Source organism: Aethina tumida, chromosome 4 (genome assembly GCF_024364675.1).
Source record: "Aethina tumida isolate Nest 87 chromosome 4, icAetTumi1.1, whole genome shotgun sequence".
In the NCBI taxonomy this organism is placed as follows: domain Eukaryota; kingdom Metazoa; phylum Arthropoda; class Insecta; order Coleoptera; family Nitidulidae; genus Aethina; species Aethina tumida.
Genome location: NC_065438.1, coordinates 4456697 through 4483259, shown reverse-complemented (window position 1 = coordinate 4483259; position 26563 = coordinate 4456697). Strand labels below are relative to the sequence as shown.

The 26563-nt window shown below is 35.7% G+C and overlaps 6 protein-coding genes, 2 long non-coding RNA genes and 1 other non-coding gene across 12 annotated transcripts in view; 5 read left to right on the top strand and 4 right to left on the bottom strand.

Moving 5' to 3' along the window:
- LOC109599226 (elongator complex protein 3) overlaps nucleotides 1-8334 on the top strand; it is a 62314-nt gene extending 53980 nt beyond the window's left edge. The window contains exons 2-7 of the mRNA XM_020015185.2: nucleotides 4858-5030; nucleotides 5082-5326; nucleotides 6456-6933; nucleotides 6993-7380; nucleotides 7443-7673; nucleotides 7730-8334. Of these exons, the coding sequence (XP_019870744.1) occupies nucleotides 5012-5030; nucleotides 5082-5326; nucleotides 6456-6933; nucleotides 6993-7380; nucleotides 7443-7673; nucleotides 7730-8234 (1866 nt within the window). The 5' untranslated portion in view covers nucleotides 4858-5011 and the 3' untranslated portion in view covers nucleotides 8235-8334. The remainder of the gene's footprint in view (nucleotides 1-4857; nucleotides 5031-5081; nucleotides 5327-6455; nucleotides 6934-6992; nucleotides 7381-7442; nucleotides 7674-7729) is intronic.
- On the bottom strand, nucleotides 746-4864 carry LOC109599249 (mRNA (2'-O-methyladenosine-N(6)-)-methyltransferase). Its single transcript, XM_020015205.2, has 7 exons — nucleotides 4126-4864; nucleotides 3568-3906; nucleotides 2804-3123; nucleotides 2469-2753; nucleotides 2048-2340; nucleotides 1358-1627; nucleotides 746-1299 (listed from the first exon to the last, which is right to left on the bottom strand). The coding sequence occupies exons 1-7, from the start codon at nucleotides 4421-4423 to the stop codon at nucleotides 1086-1088; spliced, it is 2019 nt and encodes a 672-aa protein (XP_019870764.1). The 5' UTR covers nucleotides 4424-4864; the 3' UTR covers nucleotides 746-1085.
- Nucleotides 1812-1926, top strand: LOC126265482 (U4atac minor spliceosomal RNA). Its single transcript, XR_007547964.1, has one exon. It is a non-coding gene; the product is annotated as a U4atac minor spliceosomal RNA (small nuclear RNA).
- On the bottom strand, nucleotides 5359-6444 carry LOC126265233 (uncharacterized). Its single transcript, XR_007547773.1, has 2 exons — nucleotides 6020-6444; nucleotides 5359-5824 (listed from the first exon to the last, which is right to left on the bottom strand). It is a non-coding gene; the product is annotated as an uncharacterized LOC126265233 (long non-coding RNA).
- Nucleotides 8335-8802: 468 nt separating the features above from the next.
- On the top strand, nucleotides 8803-11239 carry LOC109599245 (IST1 homolog). 3 transcript variants are annotated; one of them, XM_020015202.2, is made up of 8 exons: nucleotides 8806-9061; nucleotides 9124-9286; nucleotides 9430-9649; nucleotides 9707-9855; nucleotides 9908-10003; nucleotides 10088-10135; nucleotides 10354-10395; nucleotides 10839-11239. In XM_020015202.2, exons 1-8 carry the CDS (start codon nucleotides 8880-8882, stop codon nucleotides 11001-11003), a joined length of 1065 nt encoding a protein of 354 aa, XP_019870761.2. In that variant the 5' UTR covers nucleotides 8806-8879; the 3' UTR covers nucleotides 11004-11239. The 3 variants fall into 3 exon arrangements, with proteins under 3 accessions (XP_049821929.1, XP_019870761.2, XP_049821928.1); XM_049965971.1 differs by lacking the exon at nucleotides 10354-10395; XM_049965972.1 differs by lacking the exons at nucleotides 10088-10135; nucleotides 10354-10395 and having other exon boundaries at nucleotides 8803-9061.
- A 3776-nt stretch (nucleotides 11240-15015) lies between these two features.
- On the bottom strand, nucleotides 15016-16223 carry LOC109599246 (regucalcin). The gene is made up of 5 exons (XM_020015203.2): nucleotides 16058-16223; nucleotides 15809-16006; nucleotides 15540-15752; nucleotides 15309-15487; nucleotides 15016-15252 (listed from the first exon to the last, which is right to left on the bottom strand). The coding sequence occupies exons 1-5, from the start codon at nucleotides 16212-16214 to the stop codon at nucleotides 15088-15090; spliced, it is 912 nt and encodes a 303-aa protein (XP_019870762.1). The 5' UTR covers nucleotides 16215-16223; the 3' UTR covers nucleotides 15016-15087.
- A 222-nt stretch (nucleotides 16224-16445) lies between these two features.
- LOC109599240 (uncharacterized) lies at nucleotides 16446-17120 on the top strand. The gene is made up of 3 exons (XR_002191546.2): nucleotides 16446-16568; nucleotides 16629-16815; nucleotides 16870-17120. It is a non-coding gene; the product is annotated as an uncharacterized LOC109599240 (long non-coding RNA).
- Nucleotides 17121-19300: 2180 nt separating this feature from the next.
- On the bottom strand, nucleotides 19301-26271 carry LOC109599228 (uncharacterized). Its single transcript, XM_020015187.2, has 11 exons — nucleotides 26112-26271; nucleotides 25692-25852; nucleotides 25425-25637; nucleotides 25162-25374; nucleotides 24923-25101; nucleotides 24709-24864; nucleotides 20373-20550; nucleotides 20120-20317; nucleotides 19849-20061; nucleotides 19618-19796; nucleotides 19301-19559 (listed from the first exon to the last, which is right to left on the bottom strand). Exons 1-11 carry the CDS (start codon nucleotides 26207-26209, stop codon nucleotides 19395-19397), a joined length of 1953 nt encoding a protein of 650 aa, XP_019870746.2. The 5' UTR covers nucleotides 26210-26271; the 3' UTR covers nucleotides 19301-19394.
- LOC109599223 (uncharacterized) lies at nucleotides 22050-24641 on the top strand. Of its 2 annotated transcripts, none has more exons than XM_049966154.1 (9): nucleotides 22050-22177; nucleotides 22230-22356; nucleotides 22737-23170; nucleotides 23224-23255; nucleotides 23308-23353; nucleotides 23409-24047; nucleotides 24102-24190; nucleotides 24244-24367; nucleotides 24426-24641. In XM_049966154.1, the coding sequence occupies exons 1-9, from the start codon at nucleotides 22081-22083 to the stop codon at nucleotides 24524-24526; spliced, it is 1689 nt and encodes a 562-aa protein (XP_049822111.1). In that variant the 5' UTR covers nucleotides 22050-22080; the 3' UTR covers nucleotides 24527-24641. The 2 variants fall into 2 exon arrangements, with proteins under 2 accessions (XP_049822111.1, XP_049822110.1); XM_049966153.1 differs by having other exon boundaries at nucleotides 24423-24641.
- Nucleotides 26272-26563: the final 292 nt, after the last annotated feature.

Genomic DNA, 26563 nt, shown 5'->3' with positions numbered 1-26563 from the left:
CATACTTTTTAACCATCCTAAAAAATGTACATAAAATGGACAAAAATTATGCAATTTTCAGGTACTTTTACATTAAGTGATGTAAACCAATCGGTAAACCAAATAACTAGTATAAAAATGTAAATGCATCAATGAAATTTACAAACAAGCTCCGAAAAAACTTGCTTTAATTATAGCTGTCACAATTAAAAATTCGACAAAAAAAGCTTTCCACAATAAAAATAAAAATTGCACATGAATTAAATTCACAATAATTAAAATTTTCCTATAAGTTATATTACAACCAGTAACTGATTAGCCTCAATACTTAATATAAGTAAATAAATTACGATTTTTATTTATACCTATCACATTTAAAAATCCATCAAGAACGATTATGTAGTACATTAAGGCAAGTTCCTTCTCACAAACAGGTTAAACAAAACACATTTTTCGATAGCTATTAGTACCTAATGTTACTATTTTTTAGTTTTCATGTATATCTGTTATAAAAGTGAAGTTAACGCTAATAGACAGACGCAACAACGATCAGTGAGACCTAAATATTAGTGCAACCGCACTTAAAAACCTCTTCGAAAATAAAATTAGACTAATAGAATCACAGGGAACTATCACTGACCAACTTTGTTTTACAAGAGTTAGAGACGCCGCGTTCAATGGAGATGATGTGACAATTATTTAATATCGATTTGTTTTAAAAGGAATGCTAACTCTCCCCTCTAAACCTTGTAAACTCATCTGAGCATCTCCTTATATACATATTTTTTAGCTTCCATTATACGAAAAATCTATATGGAAGTAAGGGTAAATACAACAAGGTGAAGAGCAACGGAGTTCGCAAAGAGTAAAGAAAAACGCATGCATTTTAATTAAGTAATTCAGATGATAGATGTAATAAAACTGTAACAGAGATGGATCAAAATAAATAACACACAAGTGGACATCTCCATATCAAACAACATCAGGTTACATGTGTGGAGAACGAACAATTACCCTATCTAGAAATTCACTATTTCAGAAGACACCGCTCTTTCGTTGACAGGTGCTTCTGTAATGCGAAACGGTACGTATAGCGGAGTAAATCTTCAGTGCACGATTACGTCCTTGTCCGAGGAGGTGCTGCCTTGTCGCGTGGGGCTCAGCAACTCCTGTCGATCCCGCTCTCGCTCCCTGCCCGGCCTGAACGCCTCCAACAGGGCCTGCACCCGGTCCTCCGTCGGCTCCCAGCGTTGGTGACCTGTCGTGTTCTGCAGCCACACTATCACCGTGCCGTGGGCCGACCGCACGTTCAGTTCAGACCTGCACAGAAGAACAAAGAATAAACTACTAAGTTTTAAACAAAAGAGCAAGTAATTACTTGTTGAGGACGTGCTGGAACCCGTGCCGGAACTCGTGCTCGTAAGCGGGCACGGTGACCTGTTTCCGCTTGAACTGGCTGGATTCGAGACGGTCGAGAGCGACGGGTGTCGGGTCCCTGTAGTCCGGCATCAGGACGATGAAGCTCAGCGGTTCGGGACTGTCGGTCAGCAGTCGTTCCATGTGGTTCACCGAAGCCTCCATCAGTTCCTCGCTGAAGGGCGGGTTCGCCTCGAACGAGCCGGAGACTGCCTTGAGTTGCAGGAACGGTCTAAAATCGAAATGGGTCATCAGTAAATTGATATCTACGTACCGCCACTGAGTTAACAAACAAAATATTACTTGCAGTTTCCCCAACACGTTTTAAAAATGCTGTAAGAGATGGCGCCAGAGGTTACGTCTCACCAACGTTATAACCAAAAAAGCGGATAAATAGGGAAGGACGTTATTACTCGTCCTTCCTTGTCTTGGGGAGCTGAGTAGTCGGTGATCTTTTAGTGAGGCTGCTCATGCTGACACCAATGATAAATTGCCCGCACCCGCGTATACGCGAGTGCAATTTTTGGAAATGCTCCCTTACTTTACAGGGGGCGTAATTATTAATTATTATTAAAAACAGAACCTCTCAAAGCGTACATAATTATTTTTATCGCAAGTACTGTTGAAACCAAGTAAATGTAATTATGCTCACCCTCTGCTACCAAAGTATGAGTCGCAATCGGCGAACGAAGAGCAGTACTGCTTGAAATACGAGTTGAGGGGCGACGCAAAACATTCGAACGTGACGCCAAAGGTCCTGTTCAGACATTCGAAAACGGTGACCGGCAGGGAAGCTTGGGTGTCGTGGGCGTCGGAATTGGCGGCGCCCGACGACGAGGGGTTCACGCCCAAATACGTCGCGTACCGTTTCAGCATCACCCAGACACGCGGCACGAACAACTCGAACTTCTTGTCGTCGAAGCAACTGTGCCTGTACAGGTGTTCCTAAAATCGAGTTTTTACATAAACAATACGGTAAAGAAAACAACTAATGGGTTTTTCATTGTTCGTATAACACAATATGTCTAATTAATGGACAATAGCCTGTAACCATTTATTTTAATTGTTATTACCAATTTCTGTAGATGGGAATTATTAATGGCTAAAGTATCGCCTTGGTACCGCAGCAAACTCTGGTCTCTGTCGGGCAGATATTCGACAACGGGTAGGCGGGGACAGCAAATGGCAAATTGTACAGGGTAGCACCAAACTTTGCGGGTGGTGTTCATAATCATGGCAGGTGGCAACTCCATGTTATGCTCCTTGAGGATGCTGCTTGATTTCTCTCGCACCTTCTTCGCGTACTCGCAAGACAGGTTGTAGATCTTCAAACAGATCCCTTCCACAGAAGTTTTCACCTAAAAAACACACAATTACAATTTGCCTCTTAACAACAGGAACTACCTACGGTATCGGTGAGGTGAGGCTGACACTGCTGCTTTAGATGACCCAAACGATCCTGGAAGTCGTCGTAGGTGGCACCCACAGTTTTCCTAAGCCACTGAAACGTCTCGTCCACATTCCACTTGACCACCTTGCGACTTTCAGCCTCCGCATTGCGGGACTCCATGATTTTCTTGGCGGCTTCGGCGTACCGACTCAGCTGTTTGCGGGCGTCACCCGTGAACTTCGGCCGGACCAGTTTTATCGGGATGTCGTTCATTATTTCTTTGTACATGGCTTGGGAGATTTCGGGGTAGCAGTTGCTGGGTAACAGTGGGTCAAGACCTGTGCCAACGAAATGATACATTTCAAAATACTTTTCACTATATAAGGAGTTCTAATTGACTAGAGGCACGCCTCAGCTTCCTACCATTGAAACGAATATTGGAACAAGATTTACTTGTGAATTGAACACAATATTCATTGAAATTTAATGTAAAATTGTTAGCGCTTATTTAATTGTCGGTTTTACAACATATTACCTTTCTACCTTGTATATATATTTATAGGTGAGATACTGCCTCACCTGCTTTATCTGGTAAGAAGGCAGTTTTATTATGCATATTCGATTTCATAAACAAAATAATCTATTTTCTATATGTAATAGATATATTACATTGCATTGAGTAATAAATCAGTATGACTCAATGACGGGTATTTGATTCCTCACTTAAAGAATAGTTCCAGTGATAATATTAAAGGATTTACAAGTTCAATTAATGAAATAACCTGTGTCAATGACTTTTCTCTCCATCAGCCACCGATTGAACGAGTCCTTTGGGGCGTCTATGCTCTCCCTTGAATGGCACAATTCCTGGTAACACTGTCGCAACTTGGACAGCAGGCTGCATCTGTACGCCTCCACCTCCGGGTGCGAGTGCATGTACGAGCACGGGCTCCGTTCGAGGATTATAACGTTGGTGGGCACGTCCAGGTCCCACGGTCCAGCCAGGACGAATTTCTTAGCCTGGGGACCGCCCGGCATGTCTTCGGACGCTCGTCGCTTTACCACCGGCAGCGGAGACGCCACAGGCGGCAGGTGCATCGGCGGCGGTGGTGCACATATTCCTGAACATTAAAATATATTATAGTCAAAATACAATAACAAATTTTAACTAAATTAGACAACATTGTAAGAGGAGTACAATCACCAAACAATTGATAATTGTGCAAGTCACCCAAAAAATTTAAATAAATTAAAATAACATACATATATAACATTTGCACGACTAATGAGCGTGCCAACGAGTCAAAACAGCATAAACAGACAACAGTGGTGGGACTCACCAAGTGGATCAGTGATGGGGTCGAATGCCGGCTTAATCATGGGCATCTCCCAGAGACTCTCCCCAGTGAGCTTGTTCCAAAAGTACGGTCGGTTCTCCCTTTTCGACCAGAACTTCTTCCAGCCCTGTTGGACCAGCTCGAATGGCAGCTCATACTCGGTGTTGGGATTGATGGGGGCACCTTGTGGCGTTGTTGGCATGGAGATGTGCTGCGAAGGGATGGGGCTCACGTTAGCCGGATCGACGGGCGGCCAGACCTGTCGCTCGTCGGGCACTTTTACCTCGACTTCTTCGTTCATTGTTTACAATTCAATCCTGGGTCTATTATTGTTTGATTCCAGTTGGATTTCAGGCTAGCGACCAGTTTTCGAGCTGCACTGGCTCCGCCACAGGTAAATACATACCGCGCTCTTTCGTTAATTTTTCACAAATTCAAGTTGGGAAACACGCAACTCAATTCATTCATCACTTACGCGTGAAAATTTAGTACACCTCCGCCTAGACGCCATTTGCTGACTGAGAAAAATGCCAAAAACATTTGGATTTCCACGCCAGTATAAACTATGCGGTCAGACTATTAAGCACCTACAGAGATCTGTAACGCCACGTTGCCAAACTTTTTATACTTACACATATCGAAATATGAATAAATAATAAATTATTACACAAAATAACTAGATTTAGTATTATATTTTTGTTATATTTATTTTAAAAACATATTTTGATCAAATAGAACCAATTTATGGAAGTAAACTGCCGTACACAATACACGTGGCATCAATGTAACATGCTTTCTGACGGTGTGTTCTGTTTCCTTCATTGAAAGCTTGACAAATAAAACGCAATTTTGCTTGGTATTTTACAACTGACCAGTGTGTACGACGAAAATGGGGAAGAAGAAAAACGGTAACTTATTAAATACATACATGTCACCGTATAATAAAAAACATATTTTAGAGTATTCCCACCTAACCCTCGAAGAACGTAAGGTAATAACAGTCACAGAAGTGGTGCAGTGCTTGATAAAAGCCCACGAAGAGAAAAGGGATGTGAACTTGAACGCGTTAAAGCACAAAATCGCGTCGAAATATGGCATGCCAAACAGCCCTAAGCTTGTGGACATCATCGCTGCTGTGCCAACCGAATACAAGAAGATTCTGGTACCCAAATTGATGGCTAAACCTATTAGAACTGCCAGTGGTGTAAGTACATCAAATATTTATGAAAACAAACGTTTATTTTACTTACTTTTTATTAACATTAACATTATGATGACATTAATTTTATGATACTTTTATTAACATTGAATTTTTAAGACAAATAAAGATAAATGTTTAATTTCTAAGACCAGAAAATGGAAAAAAGGAAAACAATGTAAAAGGTTTAAAAGTTACTGTCTCAGTTAATTATAACTAACTTGAAATTATTCATTTTTCTTAAAAACAGGTTAAACTTCATATTTTTCCATTTAAGGTATTAGTAATCACATAAACTTAAAAAATATTTGCTGTTTTTGAACATGTACAAATCACTTGATTTATGTACACTCTGAATATTAAAACACTTTGATCCATATATGAAAAATTATTTTATAACAAATGAAATACTTCAAATTTATAGAATTTTTTAGACATTTTAACTTGATTCTGTTGCTCATGCTTCTATAGTCTTTTGACTATAATTATTTGAGAACCACATTCCTGCAAAAAGCTTTTATATAAATTTTGCATCTTCAGTAATATTTAGATGATTAATTCACAGAATTTTATTAAAATTATTGAAATAATTAGGATTATTGAAATAAAATATATATTAAAATATGATTTCCCACAAAAGAATATAATTATTATGTTGCAAATCATATTTTAATGTTTTTATAATTTAAGATCACTTACCTGTTGTTTGGTGTGTCGCCTTTGTGTATTCACAACACTTTAGGTTATCAGCTCAATTTTTGATTTTTTCATTTACATAATAATGATACCTGCTTATTCAGTTCAAATGTTCTTAGTAGAGTATTTTGTGCACACCAGAAAAGTCTTCTAATTTCTTGACTTTATGTAAGCAAAGCTTTGAATACAAACAGGTCGTATCCAAGCCTTAAATGTTTGTTGAAACGTATTTAATAATTTCCTTGACAACCGCAGCTTCAATTATTAACAACTGCCTGCTATTAAAAATTTAGCACTCTAGATAAATCTTAATTTTTTCAATTTTTATAATTGTCTCAACAACACCATTGAAATATTTTTACACATTATAATAAATATCTTCTGAGTAAAGTCTTAAATAAATATAAATTATAATAAATTTTAATTAATTTACGAACAGATCGCCGTGGTGGCGGTGATGTGCAAGCCCCACAGATGCCCCCACATCAACATGACGGGCAACATATGCGTCTACTGCCCGGGCGGTCCGGACTCCGACTTCGAATACTCAACCCAAAGTTACACCGGCTACGAACCGACGTCGATGCGAGCCATTCGTGCCCGCTACGACCCTTACCTACAAACCAGACACCGGGTGGAGCAGCTGAAGCAGCTCGGCCACTCGGTGGATAAGGTGGAGTTTATTGTGATGGGTGGCACGTTTATGAGCTTGCCGGAGGACTACAGGGATTATTTCATTAGGAACTTGCACGACGCCTTGTCCGGGCACAAGAGCAGCAGTGTGGAGGAAGCTGTTAGATACTCCGAGAGGGCTAACGTTAAATGTATCGGTATTACCATTGAGACTCGTCCCGATTATTGTCTGCAGAGGCACTTGTCTGATATGCTCAAGTATGGATGTACCCGACTTGAAATCGGTATTAAATCATTAAACCATTTATTTAATACTTTATTACATTTTTATTTAATTTAATAGGTGTTCAGTCGATTTACGAAGACGTGGCGTTGGACACCAACCGAGGACACACAGTCAAAGCAGTGTGTGAGACCTTCAACCTGGCTAAAGATGCCGGTTTCAAAGTGGTCACCCACATGATGCCCGATTTGCCCAACGTGGATCTCGAAAGGGATATCGAACAGTTCATAGAGTTCTTCGAAAACCCCGACTTCAGGGCGGACGGTTTGAAGATTTACCCCACGTTGGTGATCAGAGGTACAGGCTTGTACGAACTGTGGAAGACTGGAAGGTACAAGAGTTACCCTCCGTCCGTGTTGGTCGATCTGATTGCCAAGATTTTGGCACTTGTTCCTCCATGGACGAGGGTTTACAGAGTACAACGTGACATTCCCATGCCACTTGTAAGGTACTACAACTCAGTCAATAACAATTATTAACAATTTAATTAAATTAACTCTTTCTGTGTAGTTCGGGTGTGGAGCACGGTAATTTAAGGGAGCTGGCTCTGGCTAGAATGAAGGATTTAGGTCTGAAATGCAGGGATGTACGCACGCGAGAAGTGGGTATTACAGAGATACACGAAAAAGTGCGACCCAACGAAGTGGAGCCCATTCGTAGGGATTACTACGCCAACGGTGGATGGGAGACGTTCCTCAGCTTCGAGGATCCCGAACAGGATATTCTCATTGGCCTCCTTAGGTCAGTACCATTTCAAAGTTGCTTTCAAGTCGATTATTACACATATTAACTTGTAGGTTGAGGAAGTGTACAAAGGAAACAACCTTCCGACCAGAATTACAGGGAGACTGTTCAGTTGTGAGGGAGTTACACGTCTACGGAAGCGTGGTACCAGTAAGCGGTCGAGATGACAAGAAATTCCAGCATCAGGGCTATGGTGGATTGCTAATGGAAAGGGCCGAGCGTATCGCCATTGAAGAACACAAATCCACTAAGATAGCTGTAATTTCGGGGGTCGGTACCAGAAATTATTACCGAAAACTGGGTTACGAGTTGGAGGGACCGTACATGGTAAAAAGTCTGAAGGAGGGCGAATACCAAAGTGTCTTTGACACACTTGACGGACCCAAAATTCCGCTGGATACCACCGCAGTCTCCGACATCTTGAAAAAAGACGACAGTTTGTTTATAAGTGATGACGATTTCTTAAGGGAATTTGATAAGGAACATGGATATGAATCATGTTATACTCTTCCTCAGCTTTTACCTGAGCAACCTAAATTAGTATCTGTTGCTGGTTAAATTATTTTAAGTACGTTATATTTTATAGAATAGATTATTTAAGTTTTTTCCAATTATAAACCACTAATAACTTTAATAAAACAGGATAATGGACCCTCAAGTACACCTTTAATATTTCCCTACTTATATGTTGCAAATAAGTAATTTAAATAATTAAAAATATTTTGTTGACTAAGAAAATAAATTTCAAAGAGAAACTTCTTTTCTTTTGGCCAAATAAACTTAAGTAAATATGAAACAAAGTAAATCTACAGCAGCACAATCAGAAATAGTTTATTAATATTATTAAATACGTATAAACTAATTATTACAACACAATAATTAAATTAAAATCATACTTAAAACTTTTCGCGGTTTCAGTGTTGCCAACTTAAATTAATGAAGATAGATTTTTGGTACATTAGACCTACTGTGCAATACAATTGTAATTTATATGAAATTTTATTAGTTCAATATCATTTGTTGTTGTTTTTTGTTTATTTTTGTCACATTATAAACAAAAATATTAATATAGTTTCTGTTCCAGACCACAAAATTTGATGACGGTAGATACAACTTAACGAAGGTGAAAGCTGTCAAACATCTGACGTTTTGAAAATATGAATCACCGTTGTATTTTTATCAGTGTGTAATCTATAAACAAAAATGTTCTCGAGTTCGCCCAACTACAATAAACTAAAAACAAACTTGCGTTTGTCAATTTCGCGACTGAAACTGTTGGAGAAGAAAAAAACTGAACAAACTGAGAAGTCTAGACGTGAAATCGCTGATTTTCTGGCTAATGGGAAACATGAAAGGGCAAAAATACGTGTTGAATACATCATTCGGTTAGTTTTGATCCTGTTGTGTTTGTGAATTAAAAGTGAATAATATTTGTGGACGGTTTCAGGGAGGATTACTTAGTGGAGGCGTTGGAAATTGTTGAAATGTACTGTGATCTATTATTAGCCAGGTTTGGGATGATTACGAATATGAAAGAACTGGATGATGGTATTGCGGAAGCCGTTTCAAGTTTAATTTGGGTGGCCCCAAGGTTGCAGTCTGATTGTCAGGTTAATTAATTTTATTGATATAGTTCGAGGTCATATTCATTCAACCAAAATAAAATCCTTGTTTACTCAAAATTTAGCAGTTAAATTGAAGTGTTTTATCTATAAATTATAAAGGAAATTTTGATTCAATGTGAAAATTACAGGAGTTGAAAATAATTGGTGACTTGTTGGCATCAAAATATGGCCCCAATTACGCAGAGTGCTGCAGGAATGAATCTGTTGACACCATCAGTGCAAAACTTAAACAGAAACTGTCCATTCAGTCCCCACCTAAAATTCTGGTGGAGAAATATGTAATAGAAATTGCACATGCATTTAACATCCCTTATGAGCCTGACCCACAAGTAATGTCCACAGACACAGGTATTAATTGAATGTTCCCCATTATTATTATTATATTTACTGATAATTTATTGTTAGGTAAAGATGCACTGCTGATTGATCTTTCCCAAGACAATAAAAATAATTTGGGAGGTGGAGGAATGCCCCAGCCACCAGGATTTTTTGGCTACCCTCAGCCCCCTGCCTTGCCCAACTTCCAAATGCCTCCGGCGCCGTTTTCATACCCTGTAAGTGTTTGCCTTTTATTACTGCAATGATTATTATAATAATTTCTCTCAGGCACAACCAGACACCTTAGACATGGGAGCTTCAGCACCCCCTCCAGCATTTTCATACAACATTCCACCTGGGGATGATTCCAAGGAGTCCAACATGGTAAGTCAATGGGATTTATTTACGTTACACGTCTTTTTTAGTTTCTTTTTAGTTCAGTATTTAGTTTTTTTATTTTTATTTTAGGATAGTTTACCGAAATATAACAACCTTTATCCCAATTCCAATTTGCAGGTAATAGTTATTGGTTTTTCGGGAACATATTTGTAGTATACGCTAATTTATTTGACGTAAATATTTCAATTTATTCTCAATGCTGCATGTAAAGGATGCGGTTTTCGATGGTGCAGATGATTTAGAGGTATTATGCTTCTAGATAATTAGAACAAATCTGCTATTACTGTAATAAAATAATTCTATTAACGGCTATTGTTCATTAATTGTATTTCTAGGAGTTGGATGAAGGTAAACCCTCTGATGATGACAATTTAGAGGTATGACAATCAAAAGGGGAATATTGTCATCAAGCTTTTCATGCAGCTTTTTATTCTTAATTTTTGTTTTTTTATCAACAGTTGAATAACACATATTTTAGGTGGCATTTTTTGCTTTTTTGTTACTAATTAATTATTTTTACTTTTAAACAGTGCACGATTTACGTCCTTAAAAAGAGGTGTTCAATTAACACTAATTTAGAAAAGTTAAATGTTACTAACAAATATTTTTGTTATCTTTATAATTGTAATTTTTAGGTTTTTAAATTGACAAGTGTCTTCCCAACTTCACAAATCACTTATTATTAGTATTATTATTTATCAGTAGGTTTGATTATTATTTAATAATATAACACATTTAAAACTTCATATAAAAAGCTGTTTATTAAGATAATTTATTTCAATATTGATTTTATACACAGCTAATAAGTCACATTTTTTAGAATGATAGACCAAAACCAATGCCAAGGACTAAGATGAATGATTTACCGGACTTACCGTCGGTTCCCTCAGATTTACCACCAGCTAGAGCCCCATCAGATACTTCAAGCGACATTGACTTCGATGATCTGACTAGGAGATTTAACGAGCTCAAGAAAAAATATTAACCACAAACGTTTCACTATTTTATACACTATGTAATCATGTAATTCTTGTAGTGGCTGTCGTTAATAAGACCCACTTGCCTATTTTTTTTGGCGCTGATCAAACTGATTGATTATTGTTAAGTAATATCTGTTTTACTAACGCTAAATATTTTTAATATGTTGTTTATGGTAGTAAGAATAAAAAATGTATATAATATACTTTTTATCAAATCAAATATATAATTATATATGAAGAATTGTGTTTTGTACCAAATAACTACATGAAACTCGTTACAAAATTCTGTTACAGTTAAAGTTATGCTCTGTATTTAAAGTCGCCCACCCCTGATACATCCAGTCCTTCAATAACAAGAGTGGAACCCGCCGGTTCTTCTGGTACTACACCTTCTTCGGGCATCTTCGCAGTGGTTACAAATATTTTATCCAGTTCAAAACCGCCGAATGTTAAAGCGGTTACCTAAAATTGAGGTTTTTATTATTTCATTAATTGTTAAATAAATAAATTTAACTTGTGATGTTGGAAGGGGAATCCTGTGAAGTACTTTCTCTTCTTTAGGGTCGAAATGGATGATGTAACCACCAAAAATACACGCCACCAGTATATTTCCGTCCTTGTCAATGGCTAGACCATCCGGTTTGCCCGGAATACGATACTTTTCAAAATCGAGTATTGACTTTTTATTGCAAATTGTGCCGGTTTCCGGGTCGTAGTCGTATTGGAAAACGACGGGACACATAGTATCGATGTAGTACATTTTATTTTCCTTGATGTCCCATGCCATGCCGTTGGAAATTCCTATGTTAGCTTCATGTTTTATCAGCAGTCCTTTTGAGTAACTGTACAGAGCTCCTTTCCCGGGCATTATTTCCCCGTCTTCCCCAGCTGGGCCCATTGTACCTTAAATAATTGATGAACGAAGTTATTTTTTTAAATATATAATAAAGTAGTATGAGTGGTACCTGCCCATAATCGACCATAAGGATCGACCTTTCCTGCGTTGAACCTGTTGCTGGTCATGCCCTCCTCCCAGTCGACTTCAGTGATGTATTCGATTTTCTGCACATTCTTACAACGTCCATCCCAAGTAATGAACACCAACTTTCGTCCAAGACCAGCTATGAATCTGTTATCCTCACCTTCAACTGGGATCATGAACCCCAAAGGTTCACTACCTAAAACCACATTTAAAATTGTATACTTTGAAGTTACCTTCATGTAACAAGGATTCGAATTTTTACCCACACATGCCCGGGTGGTTCTGTTGCCGTTGTAACAGTACTTGTACACAGCACACGTGTCTACGTCGATAAAGTACAGAATTTGTCTGTCCTCATCCCAAAACGGCCGTCCGCCGTGTCGTAAGCTCTCCCCATCCAACGGACATATAGTGATGGGGATCTGTTTCAACGTTATGGCCAGCCCGATTAAGTTTACGGGCTTTTTAAAGAAATTAATCACATATTTTGGTGTTGATGCCAGTGATGGGAACGATATTGCTACTGGTTTTGTGAATTTGCTGTACAATTTTCTGCCATTTATAATGTGTCTTGAGAAACGGAAAATTTTGTCCATTCTTGTACTAATCGCAGTCTCTTTTGGTTTTGAGAATCATTTTGCCTCGGTTTCAAAGATAATTTAAAAGTGTTCGACTTGTCACATGTCACTTGTCATAATTTAATAAAATTTACCAATTGTTTCAGTCATAAGAAAATAATAAGATAATATTACATACCCACTTTTGTTTTTACAACTTCACCATTGGCAGGATTGTACTTGTAGGCTAAAGAGGTGGGAACGTCGACGAAATATAATAAGTTTGTTTCACTATCCCAACAAGGTCTGGTTCCAACTTCTAAAGTTTCAGAAATTAGACTAATTTTCAGTCCGTCTGTCATTTTACGTTCGTGTACTACAAACTTGTGATACCAAACCAAGTCTGTTTAATATAATAATATAAACTATACTGATAAATCACTGATATTTTGTCTATCGCATTCAATGTTATGCAACTAATTGCTTATTGATATAGTTTTATTATACATGAAATAAAAATAATCAAAGAAAAATAAGATTGTCTATCTCACGTGTTTATTTATCTCAAATATTAATTGTTTATTATTGTATTTTTCCAAATAAATATTTGAAAAAATTTCCAATTAATCTGTTCAACAAATAACAATATAAACTTTACAATTTAAAATTTACAGCTGTACATCCTTGTACTCCCAATCCAGTAACTTTAAAAGTGGCTCCGTCATTTGAGCCTGTTAAGGGCTTACCATCCACCGGTAAGGCTGCACTGGTGACGTACAACTCATCCAAATTGGGTCCACCGAAGGCTACAGACGTTACCTTTTAGAAAATAAGCTTATTAGCTTCAAAGATTTGGTGATTTGATCAACATACTTGAAGAGCTGGAATGTTGACGGTTTGTAGAATTGAGTCTTGTTCTCTGGGGTTGACTTTGATGACTCTACTTCCATTAAAAATTGCAATCCACAAGTTTCCATCCAAATCAATTGTCATGCCATCGAAGTGGCCGGGAATACCATGTTTGGAAAGTGTGAGTATAGTTTTACCGTTAGCTATTCCAAGTGTAATTATTAGAATTAATTAATTTATAAATTAAATATCTTACTTATGGTTCCATTTGAGATATCACAGTCATATTGTTCCAAACAACCAGTTGATGAATCAATATAATAAAACGTCTTGTTATCTAAGCTCCAAGTCAGACCGTTGGAGATGCTAATACCAGTCAGATGTGTATTAATTTGCTTATTGTTTAACGTGAATAAAATGCCATTTTTCCCCTCCAATTTTCCTTCATCACTCCAAACGCCACCCAATGTTCCTAAAAGTTCACCAAGAAGCACATGGAGTAAATCTACTAATGTAACCGGTTCTAACCAGCCCATAATCTTCCAGTAGCATCACATTTTCCATCATTTATTGCTCCTCCACCTTCCACAGTCACCAATCGTTCAATATTTGAAACCTTAGGGCTTTTGCCATCCCAGGTAACGACTACGAGGTCTTTTCCAATGCTTATCAGAAATTTATCCTTCTGTCCTTCAACTGGTATTATTAGGCTCACACTGTCAGTGCCTAGGAAATTAAAAAAATCAGATGCTGGTTTAGAAAAAGTCATGGTGCCTCAGTATTTAAGAAAAATTTTGAGCAAATCATTCTCACTGAGAATGCAAATGCATCTTTTTATTAAACTACATATTCAGTTCAAATGCAAGTACCCAGAAACCTTGAGATAGTGTACGTACATTCTACTGTATAAAAAAGAGGTAGACGATCATGACACAGATTACCATGCTGTGCAATTTGTGCTAGTACGATACTGATAACAAAACAGTGGCTCTCAAACCTCAGATATTGCATTAATAAACTGACATACCAATGACAGACGGGTTCTTTGATTCAATGACTGCTTTGGTGTGTTCTTTGGTGGCTGGAAAATACTTGTTGATTGACCTTCCATAGATATCAACGAAGTACAAGCACTGATTTGTTGCATCCCAATGAGGACCTTCAGCTAAAAATGCAGATCGTGTGATTGTCTCCACCTTTGCCATTCTGGTTTTAATTAATAAACAAACACAATATAAACTGTCTGGCTCACTAAACTGGTCTAAATTTATTGCTATTTGTATTGCCAATATTATACATTTGTATACACTGGATAACGAATAATGTAGAGGGGAATGGGTCTTCTCACGCTGCTTTTTTATCAGTATTCTGTAGATATAAAACTTTTTATTGATATTTCCTAAGAATGAGAAAAATAATAAATGTAAGTGGTCGAAATTGTTTTCTACAAATTATGTAATATTTTGACATTGCTTTTATAAATAAACCAAAATAAATACTTGAAAATTATCTGAGTTATCTATAATTACTTGGATGATTTATTTATATTTTATTGAGAAAAGTTACACAACTATTTGAAATATTTCAAAAGAGTTTACAAATATTCATACAACCTATAAAGGCATTAAAACTAATAAAATTATTTTATATTTTTACTCTTTTATTGATTTTATATGACATAAATATCTAAGAATTAATATTTTATAATTTTACAGACACTCCAGGCAAACCCTTAACCCCCAGACCGGTTATTTTGTAAGTAGCACCATGTTCTGGACCTGAAAGATCCTCTCCACCAAAAGCATAAGACCCACTGGTTACATAAAGCTCATCCAAGTCTGCACCTCCAAAAGCAGCCGATGTAATCTAAAATTATAAACAGGTAATTGATATTCATTTCGCCAATTAATTTATATAAGTACTTGTTTTGTAGGCATGTCAATTTTTTGAAGCAAAGTTTCCGGTTTCGTGGGATCGATTTGGATGACGCAGCTGCCGTTGAAGATGGCTATCCATAAATTGTCGTCGGCGTCGATGGTCATACCGTCTAAGTACCCTTCTATTCCGTGTTTGGAAAGTGTGAAAATTACTTTTCCGTTTGCTGGAAACACCAGTTGGTCAACTAAATTATTAGCTGAGAAGAAGTTACTTACAAATTTGTCCTTTAGTCACGTCGAAATCAAATTGTTCAACATATCCTTTGCCTGTATCAATGTAGTAAAATAAAGTCTTATCTGAGCTCCAAGCTAATCCATTAGCAATTGATAGTCCTGACAAATGTGCATTAAGCACGTTGTTGGACCAACTATATAAAGACCCATTAGCGTTTTTCGCCTCTAAATTGACAATAGGATGACCCAAAGTCCCTAAAAATATAAAATATAAAACGCATAAAGGCCATCGATAAATTTTAAAGGTTTACCAGTCCAGAGGCGACCAGAAGGATCACACTTCCCGTCATTGAACGCCCCAGGAGATGTAACTTCAGCCAATATTTTTACATCCGATAATGTGTCACTTTTGCCATCCCATGTAACCACAGACAATTTTTTACCGCTGGTCACTACGAATTTGTTAGGTTCACCCTCGACAGGTATAACTATAGAGGCGCTGTCAGATCCTACAACAAAAAATTGTAATCCCGAGTGCACATTATAGCCCTACAACTTACCCACAACAACTTGTGCATGTTCTCTTGTGGATGGAACATATTTATGAATGGTCTTTCCCCCAACGTCAACATAATAAAGAGTCTGAGTCTCAGCATCCCAATGTGGGCCTTCACCCAACATACATTTCGGACCTACTTTTTCTATTACTGGAGCCATTTCTGGAATATATATAAGTCCCTAAATTGTAACTACAACAACGGCGAAAGAAATCAGCCAACAAATAACTTAAGCCTTAAATGAATTGTTTAATACTGATTGTGATAGATTTGAGACTGCTTTATACAGTTTTTCCATCTCTATGTTCTGTCTTTTTTCTATTTTAAACGTACTGAAGTGGCAACATAATGATTTGTTTATTTATTGATGCTTATCAATATATATTATTGCATTGTAATGGTTATGTAGTATATTTAGTAATTGAGAACATTAATCAGTAACAAAATATTCTTCAAATCAGGGGGGGCAACTCAGATGAGGCAGGTGAAGCAGTACTGGAGGAATCTGAGAGTCGTAAGTGTAATTTTGGCCTAAATCATGTAGAAAATAACCAATTTTTTCTTTGTATTATAGATAAGGGAGGACGAAGGTTTTGACAGCAGCATATTCGGATTATAAAGAGGAAATTTCTTCAGCATTAAGTACTTTGTAGTACCCTAAATCCTTTTCGGGACCGCCTTCGCCGAGCAACAGTAAATCCACCCCATTCGGTTGTTTGCACGGGTCCGACAATGAGAACGATTCCATCTATTTCGAAGAAGTATGAGGGATTAGTTAATTCTGAACCATTAATTAATGTAATCATTTGTTTCAGGTGGAGGAGCTGAGGGGAAAATAAAACAACAGCGAAACCATGAGATTGCCATCAGATTAGAACGTCTTTTATACTTTGTGTTTCTTCCATTATTATTTTACATTTGATAGAGTAGAACTGATGTACAAATTTGTTGATCTCATATGTTATCACAATATTGTCAACAATCACATTATTTTATGTATATTCTAAAATATTAATCATATGTATTATATTGTAATCCTGAAATTTCATATTTTGTTAAAAGATAGCAGAAAATTATTAATAAAAAACGGCTAATTTTAAACATTTAATATTCCCACATAGTCATACGTGATCAGCGCCATCTTCTGCAAATACGCTAAACTATTACAAAACTTTAAACAGAATCCTGTTATAAATTTAACGCCATCTAATGTAAATATGATAAACTATTGCAAAATTTTATACAGGATTCTGTTATTAATTCAGCGCCACCTACTGCAAATACGTTAAACTATTGGAAAACTTTATACAGGATTCTGTTATTAATTACCAACGCATTACAGATTCCATTTTTAATTTGTCTCTAATTTAGTCTGTTATCTATAGAGGGCAAAATTCCATGTTTCTGAAACTGAAATGAAATTTCAAACTTCAGGATTACAACAACTATTTTGGAGATTTTCTGACTAAAAATGTTTGTATTGTAATCAGTCCGCTAGAACCCTTCAAATAACAGAGCGGTTTCATATCCATACTCCTGGTAGATCTACTGCTGCCAGATTTATACAGGTTTACAACAGTTTATTGTTAATTTCTGTGTATTGTGTATAAAATAAAGAAAAATCAAAATTAATTTAGTGTTTTATTTAATATTATTACATAAACCTAAGTTAAATAAGGTAAGTAAATAAAAAAAATAAAAACTTTAAAATTTAAAAAAGAATCGCGAAATCATAAAAATTTGGCTGAGAAAACTGAAATTTTGGACTTTGTAACAGGATAACAGAAATGCGAGGAGATGTGTTGCTCCTAATACTAAAAAGGCGGGAAATTCAAATTTTTAAAAAATGGCGGGAAAACTCCTGATACATTTTTGGCGGGAAATACCTCCTCGCGTTTATGTGATCCTGATACAAAATCACGAAATCCTAAAAATTTGTGTGAGAAAACTGAAATTTTTAACTTTGTAACAGGATAACAGAAATGCGAGGAGGTGTGTTGCTCCTAATACAAATATGGCGGGAAAATTCAAATTTTTAAAAAAAGGCGGGAAAACTCCTGATACATTTTTGGCGGGAAAATACCTCCTCGCGTTTCTGTGATCCGGATACAAAATCGAGAAATCGTAAAAATTTGTGTGAGAAAACTGAAATTTTTAACTTTGTAACAGGATAACAGAAATGCGAGGAGGTGTGTTGCTCCTAATACAAATATGGCGGGAAAATTCAAATTTTTAAAAAAAGGCGGGAAAACTCCTGATACATTTTTGGCGGGAAAATACCTCCTCGCGTTTCTGTGATCCGGATACAAAATCGAGAAATCGTAAAAATTTGTGTGAGAAAACTGAAATTTTTAACTTTGTAACAGGATAACAGAAATGCGAGGAGGTGTGTTGCTCCTAATACAAAAAAGGCGGGAAAATTCAAATTTTTAAAAAAAGGCGGGAAAACTCCTGATACATTTTTGGCGGGAAAATACCTCCTCGCGTTTCTGTGATCCGGATACAAAATCGCGAAATCGTAAAAATTTGTGAGAAAACTGAAATTTTTAACTTTGTAACAGGATAACAGAAATGCGAGGAGGTGTGTTGCTCCTAATACAAAAAAGGCGGGAAATTCAAATTTTTAAAAAATGGCGGGAACGCTCCTGATACTTTTTTGGCGGGAAAATACCTCCTCGCATTTCTGTGATCCTGATACAAAATCGCAAAATCTGTTGAATTTCTTTGAAAATAAATTTCTGAACATTGTTTTACTAGCCAAGTAGTTGCGTTATATGGTGGTGACATCTATTGGTCGTATGCTGAACTTGATATTACGCGTTACAGATTTCTTTTTTATCGCACGTTAAGGTTGGTTCCCATTTAAATATTAAATAATTCAAGATTAGAGAATTTTTCTTAATTTATTTTTGAAATAAAATATATCAATAACACGATCGGTCTTTTAAAATATTCGACAGTGAATTTAAATTAGGTAAATAATGAGAAAAATGAAACAAAACATATATTTATTAAGTATATATTTTTATTTAATGGTGTCTTTACAGATACAATTCCTTTAAAAAATTTGACAAAATCATTTCAAATATTAAATACATGTAATTTGTATTTTATTTCACTTACATTTAATATAACTTATTTTGTAATGAGTGAAAACATTTTTTTTATTAAAATACAACAAATTTTTATTAATTAACGATTACAAAAGAGAAATTAGCCTTAGTGGAAAGAAACAAAACAAACATGCATAATCCATAATCTATAATATACGAGTATAACCATAGTTAACAATAAAAATTAATTAGGAAATTTTGGATTCTGTTAAAATCAATAAAACGCTTTATAATTTTACTGGGACTCCTGTTAATCCCTTAACCCCCAACCCGGTTATTCTAAAAGTAGCCCCATGTTCTGGAGCTGAAAGATCTTCGTCATCAATAGACCACGATCCACTTGTAACATAAAGCTCGTCTAAGTTTGCACCACCAAAAGTGACCGATGTAACCTGAAATTTTTAATAATTAATTATTATATAACAATTTTATTGTTTAGCTTTTAGTTACTTGTTTAACTGGCATCGCAATCGTTTCTAGTAAAGTTTCCGGTTTCCTGGGATCAATTTGAATAACACAACTACCATTGAAAACAGCTATCCATAAATTGCCATTGGTATCGATGGTCATACCATCCAAAATTCCTTCTAATCCGTGTTTGGCAAGTGTAAATATTACTTTTCCATTTGCTGGAAACACAAGTTCTTCAACCAAATTATATACTGAAAAGAATTTACTTACAAATCTTTCCATTCTTGACATCGAAGTCAAACTGCTCAACATATCCTTTGCTACTATCAATGTAGTAAAACAAAGTTTTGTCCATACTCCAGGCTAAACCATTGGCAATGGATATTCCAGACAAATGCGCCTTAAGCTCATTATTTGACCAACTATACAAAGATCCATTGGCATTTTTTACTTCTAATTTGTCAATAGGATGACCCAATGTTCCTGATAATATAATCAGATAGATTTAATTGCTTAAAGTAAGTTGTTAATTAAAATTTACCTGCCCACAGACGACCAGAAGGATCGCACTTTCCGTCATTGAATGGTCCAACAGAAGTGGCCTCAGCCAATACTTCTATATCTGATATCTTGTCACTTTGGCCATCCCATGTGACAACAGCCAGTTTTCTACCGGTGGTGACAACGAATTTATTTGGTTTGCCTTCAATTGGTATAACTATAGATGTATTGTCAGGCCCTAAAATACGAATACTTAGTTCTTAGTACTATTTAAATATTCTTTAATATATTACCCACAACAACTTGAGTATGTTTTTTTGTAGATGGAACATACTTGTGAATTGCTTTTTTCATAACATCTACATAGTAAAGACTTTGGGTTGCTGCATCCCAATGTGGCCCTTCACCCAATGTACATTTTGGAGCAATCTTTTCTATCATTGGAACCATTTCTAGAATATACTTGAATACCTAAAAGTAAACCAAAATCAGTTGCAATATCTATATTTATATAAATAGAAGAGTATAAAAATACCTTGTTTAGCAATGCAAATCAATAAATGATTTGTTATCAATGTAAATTGTAAATGTTAATTGTTGAAATAATTACTTAATACTGACAGCCAGTTACACAGCATGAAATACTTATAACAAGTTTTAGAGTTTATTTGTCTTTACATTGTGTCTAACTATCTCTTTTTTGTCTAATGAAGTGGTGCTACAGCTCAGCAACTTATTATATTTATCAATAAAATGTTATCACCTATAATATACATTAATAAACAATTGATAACACTGGCCACACTCCATAAATGTGATGTTGAGACTAAAGGAATATTAATATCTACTGTTTACAGTCACATAATTTCACTGGAACTCCAACTAACCCCTTTAGCCCCAGACCTGTTACTTTAAAGACAGCTCCATGTTTTTGAGCTGACAGGTCCTCTCCATCAGTAAGCCAAGATGCACTAGTTACATAAAGCTCATCCAAGTTAGGTCCTCTGAAAGCAACAGATGTAGTCTAAAATTTTAAACTGTTAATTGATAAAAATTTCATCATTTAGTTTAATTACTTGTTCGGCTGGCATTGGAATTTTCTAAAGCAAAGTTTCTGGTTTCTTGTGATCTATCTGAATAACATCATACCGTCCAAAAGACCTTCTAATCCATGTTTGGCAAGTGTGAATATTACTTTTCCATTTGCTAAACACACAAGATGATTAAGTAAATTACTCCATATCCGAATTGTGTCGCTTTGGCCATCCTAAGTAGCCACAGTCAGTTTTCTGCCGCAGGTTACCATAAACGGGTATAATTATAAATGTAATGTCAGACCCTAAAAAACAAAATTTAATTATTAGTGCCCCTGTGAATTCAAAAGCAATTTTATTAGCAACAACAACTTGAGCGTGCACTTTAGTAGCACAACATACTTGTGAATGGTTTCTGCCATCATGTTAACATAATGAAGAGTTTAAGCCCCAATACGGGGCTTCCCCCAATGAACATTTCGGGGCGATCACTTCTGTTATTGGCGCCATCTTTGAAATGGAATGAAATATATTTGTTCAGGTCAGTAATCTAAATATTTAATACTGACAGTCAATTTTAAAGTATGGAATTTCTATAGAAACGACTTTCTATTATTTAAATAATGAGAATAAAATGTTAAAAAAAATTATTAATAAATATTTATCCCTGACATATTACCATAAGTACCATTTAAATAAAGTTTAATTAATATTTATTATAGTGAAAAAGCAAAGAAACAAATAATTATTAATATATAATAATAATAATAATATATTTGTATTTTTTAAATTTCGTAATAAATAATTTGAATAATCAGGAGGGACAACTTAAAACCAAAGTAAGTTGTTAGTCCTGTTAATTACAATTTAAATAAGGTGGCTGTGAACGTCTTCATCAATTATTCAGTCCGTTTTAGACAATTACATTTTCTCTGTGTCACAATTTCGTATTCCTGATTTTCACACAATGAATCAAGAAAAAGAAATAACTTCAATGGAGACTCTAAGGTCTTCGGTTCACAAGAAGCACATGGAATTGGCCAAAATGAAGGCGCAAACGAATTGTAAGTAATTTTTTTGAAATTTCTGTCAATTTTTAATGGATGGAAATTTAAGATTACCTCGGGAAAGCCAGGAAACTACATGAGGAAATCGTCAAAACAAGTCGCGAGAATGTGGAAATGGAGAGGGAGATTGTCGCACTGAAAATTGCAAACGAAAAATTGGATATACTTCATCAAAGGTATTTATGTTTTTGACAGGGTTTGAATAGCCAATATGGCACCTTTTTTTAAACAAAATTATTCTAAATTTTTAGATAAAATAAAAATTAAAATTATCTTTGGGGGCACTTATAGGAATTACACTTATCAAGCTTCATGTAGACTATAATAATTATATTTAATGAATTTAAGGGAAATCTTTCAACAAGTTTAATATGGTATATACATATACAGTGTGGATCAGAAAATTAAGAAATACACACTTCTAATTAAATGCAATCTAAATATTTTATTTTTATTTAAAATAATTACATTACATTCTTTCTATTATTATTAATTTTGTACATAAATCAAAATAATTTACTATAATTCAAATAGATCAAATATTTTGAAATTTCAGACACGAAGAGGTGCTTGAAGTGAGCCAGGAAACGAAGACTTATCTACATCTCTATAATCGATATGCTGAAGCCGATACAAAGTCGGTTGTAGAGAAACAAAACGATATTATTAACCGATTTACAAAATACACCGACAACAAAAAAAATGAGTTGATGAAAAATTCCCCACAATATCAGGAATTGAGTGAAAACCAAAAGCGCCTCAAGCGTGCGAATTTTAATTGCCGCTATTTGAAATGTAAAATTAATTTACGTAAAAAACTCAATAAGCAACGCAAAGAAATTCACAGGAAATTATTTAACGGAGATATTATTAAAATAGCTCAAAATTTCAACACTTACTACAAAACTGGAGACGCGTTGGAACGTTTGAAGAAGTCCAGAGCATTGGAAACTCAACTGTTCCTGCAATTAAAGGAGGCACAAACTAAAGGTGCGTAAACTAATTGAATATTTTTGGTTATTAAAGTATAATTTTATTTGCAGCTGTTAAAAATCGGATACGGGCACCTAAACAGGTAAAATACTTTGTGATAATTGTTATATGCCTTTTATTTATTTGGATTTTAGGCTAACCAGAGTCAGGAACAATCTGTTGCTGCCCCAACTACTTCTGGTAAAATAAAATTTACTTATATTTTTCAACACATTTTTAATAATTTTACAATTAGATGCCAACCTAGGGGAGATGATCAACATGTTAAGTACTCCCGCCCATCCATTTAAGGAGCCTCAAACGATTTTGGAATATAACTCCTCTAAATCGAAAGTAAGAATTATGAGTGACATCACCTTAGCACCAAGAGAGCCCCATGTCCCCCAACGAAGATCCACCCAATCAACCTTACTGAAATCTGTCATCAATTCATCCAAGTACATAAAAAGAGTCTGCAGCAAGTATTTGACAAGACATAACTCAAAGAGTAATATGAGTAGCAGAAGCAACTCGCAGACGGACCTTGACAGTAGCCTGGATTCCAATTATTCCCTCCCATCGCAGTACTGTGAGAACGAATCCCAGTTGACAGCCAACATCCAACCAACAAACACCACTGAAGGTCAAGAGAACGACATGAATGTTGAAAATACCATAACTGCTCCTCAGACATTGCCATTTATCAAAATTGAAAAACAGGATGTGACCCCTGAACGTAAATTGCGGCGCACTTCACTTGGAGCTGATAATCTAACATCTAAGAAGGTTGCTCCATTTAAGGACAACAATTTGCCTTCACATACGGATAATCTAGGTGTTCCCCAGAATAAAAACACCTTTACTTTTGGTGATGGCGGACAGTCTGAAACAAAAAGTAATATAAAGTGGATCAAATAGATTATTCGTTAATAATAATTTTCTCTTTTAGTTCAACCAAAAAAGTACGCAAAAGAAACGTCAAGTACATACTTCAAAAATCAAAAACCTTCCACTGTGGTCTCCCAGGATTTCAATGATGTAACATATTTTATTCGAATATTAATAACCCATTTTGATATCAATTATTTTAGACCAACAAAACCGAAAATGAAAATAACAAACTTATTGGTCCCCCCAATCCAAATACAACTGAAACATCCCAATATCAGTCTTTGGAGGGACTTGGTGATTCCCAAATTGAAATATTAACAGATGGTAAATCAAATTAAATATCTATTAATGGTTTTTAAAATAAATGTAATTTTTTTAGAAGACGAAGAAGAAATAAATATGTTTGGCGACAATAATAAGCCAAACGAGTCTCAGGGAGGATTCCACTTTGCAAGCTTTCAAAACTACAATCCATTTTTTTGAAAATTCCAATTTATTTGTAGTTGTAAATTTAAGTGTATTAGTTAGTTCCCAATTAGTTAATTGAAAAACTGTAGTTGGAGTTAAAATTCTTAATAAAATATAATCTGAGTTCTAATTATTTTCTTCATTAAACACTAACATAAAAATAATATTAATAATATCAAAATGCAGTCTTAAAGTCTAAAGTTGACAGCTGGATATCCTTTGGCACCAGTTCCTGTCACCTTGAAGGTAGCTCCATGATCAGGTGGGGGCAATTCAACGCCTCCAACCGTGAACGAAGCACTGGTTACGTACAATTCATCCAAGTTAGGACCACCAAAAGCCACAGAAGTTGTCTAAAATCCAAAGCATTAAGTAATAATTGTAAATTTTTGTTTTGGGTATTGTTCATACTTGTTTAGCTGGAATGGGGATGGTCTGAAGTAACGTCTCGGGTTTTCTGGGGTCGATTTGGATTACTCTGTAGCCGTTGAAGATGGCAATCCATAGGTTACCATCTGTGTCAATGGTCATACCGTCCAAAGCTCCGTCGATTCCGTGCTTGGCTGGTGTGAAGATGATCTTGCTGTTGGCTGTAAAATTTATAATACAAATAATCAATAAAATAAACGACTTGCGTTGTCAATTATTACATATTGTTCCTTTATTGATATCGAAGTCGAATTGCTCCACGTATCCTTTGTGGGAGTCGATGTAGTACATAGTTTTGTTGTCCGGAGTCCAGGCTAAGCCGTTGGAGATGCCGATTTTGGTGAGATGGGTCTTGATCTGTTTGTTGTCCAACGTAAATAGTGCCGCCTTTTCCTGTTTTACTTGTCCCAAAACGGGTTCTCCTCCCATAGTACCTGCATGAAAATGTTAAAAGACAATTTATAGGGGTATTTGAGAGTATCACCTGCCCACAGGCGACCGGAGGGGTCGCACTTTCCGTCGTTGAACCTGTTGTCCAGGGTGTCCGGAGTGTTGTCCACTTCTGCCAGTACCACCGTGTCGGACACCTTATCGCTCTCACCGTCCCAAGTCACGACGGCCAAAGTACGTCCGATACTGATCAAGTACTTGTCCTTTTGTCCTTCCACCGGTATAATAAGGGAGACGGGGCCGGTTCCTGCAAGTTTATTCGATTAAATTCTGTAGAGAGATGAGTTAGAATGGCTGGTACCGATTATTGCTTTGGTGTGCTTCTTGGTGGCTGGTACGTATCTGTGGATGGCCTTGCCGAAGATGTCCACGTAGTACAAGGATTGGGTGGCGACATCCCAATGTGGGCCTTCTCCAAGTTCAACACTGGGGGCTACTCTTTCAACTACTGGAGCCATTGTTCTTAAAATAATCAACAAAGCATTTATTTTTAAAAATTATTAATTACACCTCTCCAAAAACATATAGTTCATTTATTTTTTATTGCCTATATTTTTTCTAATCAATATTAGTACTCATATTATATCTAAGGTCAACCCAAAGTCTTCAGAACTATTAAAGTTTCCACATTCATGAATAATTAATAATTACACAAATTTAGCATTTGCTTCCCTGTTTAATATTACACTTAATAATATATTTATTTTTATTAAATACATACCGGTTTTCTTGTAATGTTTCTGTACACGAACCAAACTGTAACAAGCAGTAAGTAACTACTAAGAATACCGCTTGAAACAATTTACACTTTATATACATTGAGCGGTTTATCTAACTAATGTCCTTGATTACAATTGATCAGGTCCGGAGTTAAAATTTGACTGACCATTTGAACGGTACTGCCAGTACCTCTAGATCAATCCCTTCCACTATGATTTGAATATGTTTGTATGTGTAAAACTACGATAAACTCTAGGGTCATTGGAAATAAAATTTCTAATATTTGTTCAAATGAAAGAAATTTAAATTAGGTTTGAAAACATAATTCTTAATCTGATTTTTGAATAATCTCTGTTGTAAAATCTCTAATTAAGTTTATCTAAATTGAAAACATTCAAATAAATAAAAAAATTTAATCTATTAGTGGTCTAGAGATTATATCATTTTTTACTT

What these genes read in the sequence shown, in the direction of transcription:
- LOC109599249 (XM_020015205.2), bottom strand. Translation starts at nt 4,423, where the DNA reads ATGAACGAAGAAGTCGAGGTAAAAGTGCCCGACGAGCGACAGGTCTGG. An exon ending in GAGAAAAGTCATTGACACAG is followed by an intron (nt 3,124 to 3,567) that starts GTTATTTCATTA and finishes TCGTTGGCACAG; the next exon opens with GTCTTGACCCACTGTTACCC. An exon ending in AGCCTCACCTCACCGATACC is followed by an intron (nt 2,754 to 2,803) that starts GTAGGTAGTTCC and finishes TGTGTTTTTTAG; the next exon opens with GTGAAAACTTCTGTGGAAGG.
- LOC109599245 (XM_020015202.2), top strand. Translation starts at nt 8,880, where the DNA reads ATGTTCTCGAGTTCGCCCAACTACAATAAACTAAAAACAAACTTGCGT. An exon ending in CGTGTTGAATACATCATTCG is followed by an intron (nt 9,062 to 9,123) that starts GTTAGTTTTGAT and finishes GGACGGTTTCAG; the next exon opens with GGAGGATTACTTAGTGGAGG. An exon ending in ATTCCAAGGAGTCCAACATG is followed by an intron (nt 10,004 to 10,087) that starts GTAAGTCAATGG and finishes TTTTTATTTTAG; the next exon opens with GATAGTTTACCGAAATATAA.
- LOC109599246 (XM_020015203.2), bottom strand. Translation starts at nt 16,214, where the DNA reads ATGGCTCCAGTAATAGAAAAAGTAGGTCCGAAATGTATGTTGGGTGAA. An exon ending in CGTGACTAAAGGACAAATTT is followed by an intron (nt 15,488 to 15,539) that starts GTAAGTAACTTC and finishes TGGTGTTTCCAG; the next exon opens with CAAACGGAAAAGTAATTTTC. An exon ending in TTGACATGCCTACAAAACAA is followed by an intron (nt 15,253 to 15,308) that starts GTACTTATATAA and finishes TTATAATTTTAG; the next exon opens with ATTACATCGGCTGCTTTTGG.
- LOC109599223 (XM_049966153.1), top strand. Translation starts at nt 22,081, where the DNA reads ATGAATCAAGAAAAAGAAATAACTTCAATGGAGACTCTAAGGTCTTCG. An exon ending in AATGAAGGCGCAAACGAATT is followed by an intron (nt 22,178 to 22,229) that starts GTAAGTAATTTT and finishes TGGAAATTTAAG; the next exon opens with ATTACCTCGGGAAAGCCAGG. An exon ending in TTGGATATACTTCATCAAAG is followed by an intron (nt 22,357 to 22,736) that starts GTATTTATGTTT and finishes TTGAAATTTCAG; the next exon opens with ACACGAAGAGGTGCTTGAAG.
- LOC109599228 (XM_020015187.2), bottom strand. Translation starts at nt 26,209, where the DNA reads ATGTATATAAAGTGTAAATTGTTTCAAGCGGTATTCTTAGTAGTTACT. An exon ending in TATCAATAAAGGAACAATAT is followed by an intron (nt 25,102 to 25,161) that starts GTAATAATTGAC and finishes TAAATTTTACAG; the next exon opens with CCAACAGCAAGATCATCTTC. An exon ending in GATATCCAGCTGTCAACTTT is followed by an intron (nt 20,551 to 24,708) that starts AGACTTTAAGAC and finishes GTTTACTTTTAG; the next exon opens with GTATTCAAGTATATTCTAGA.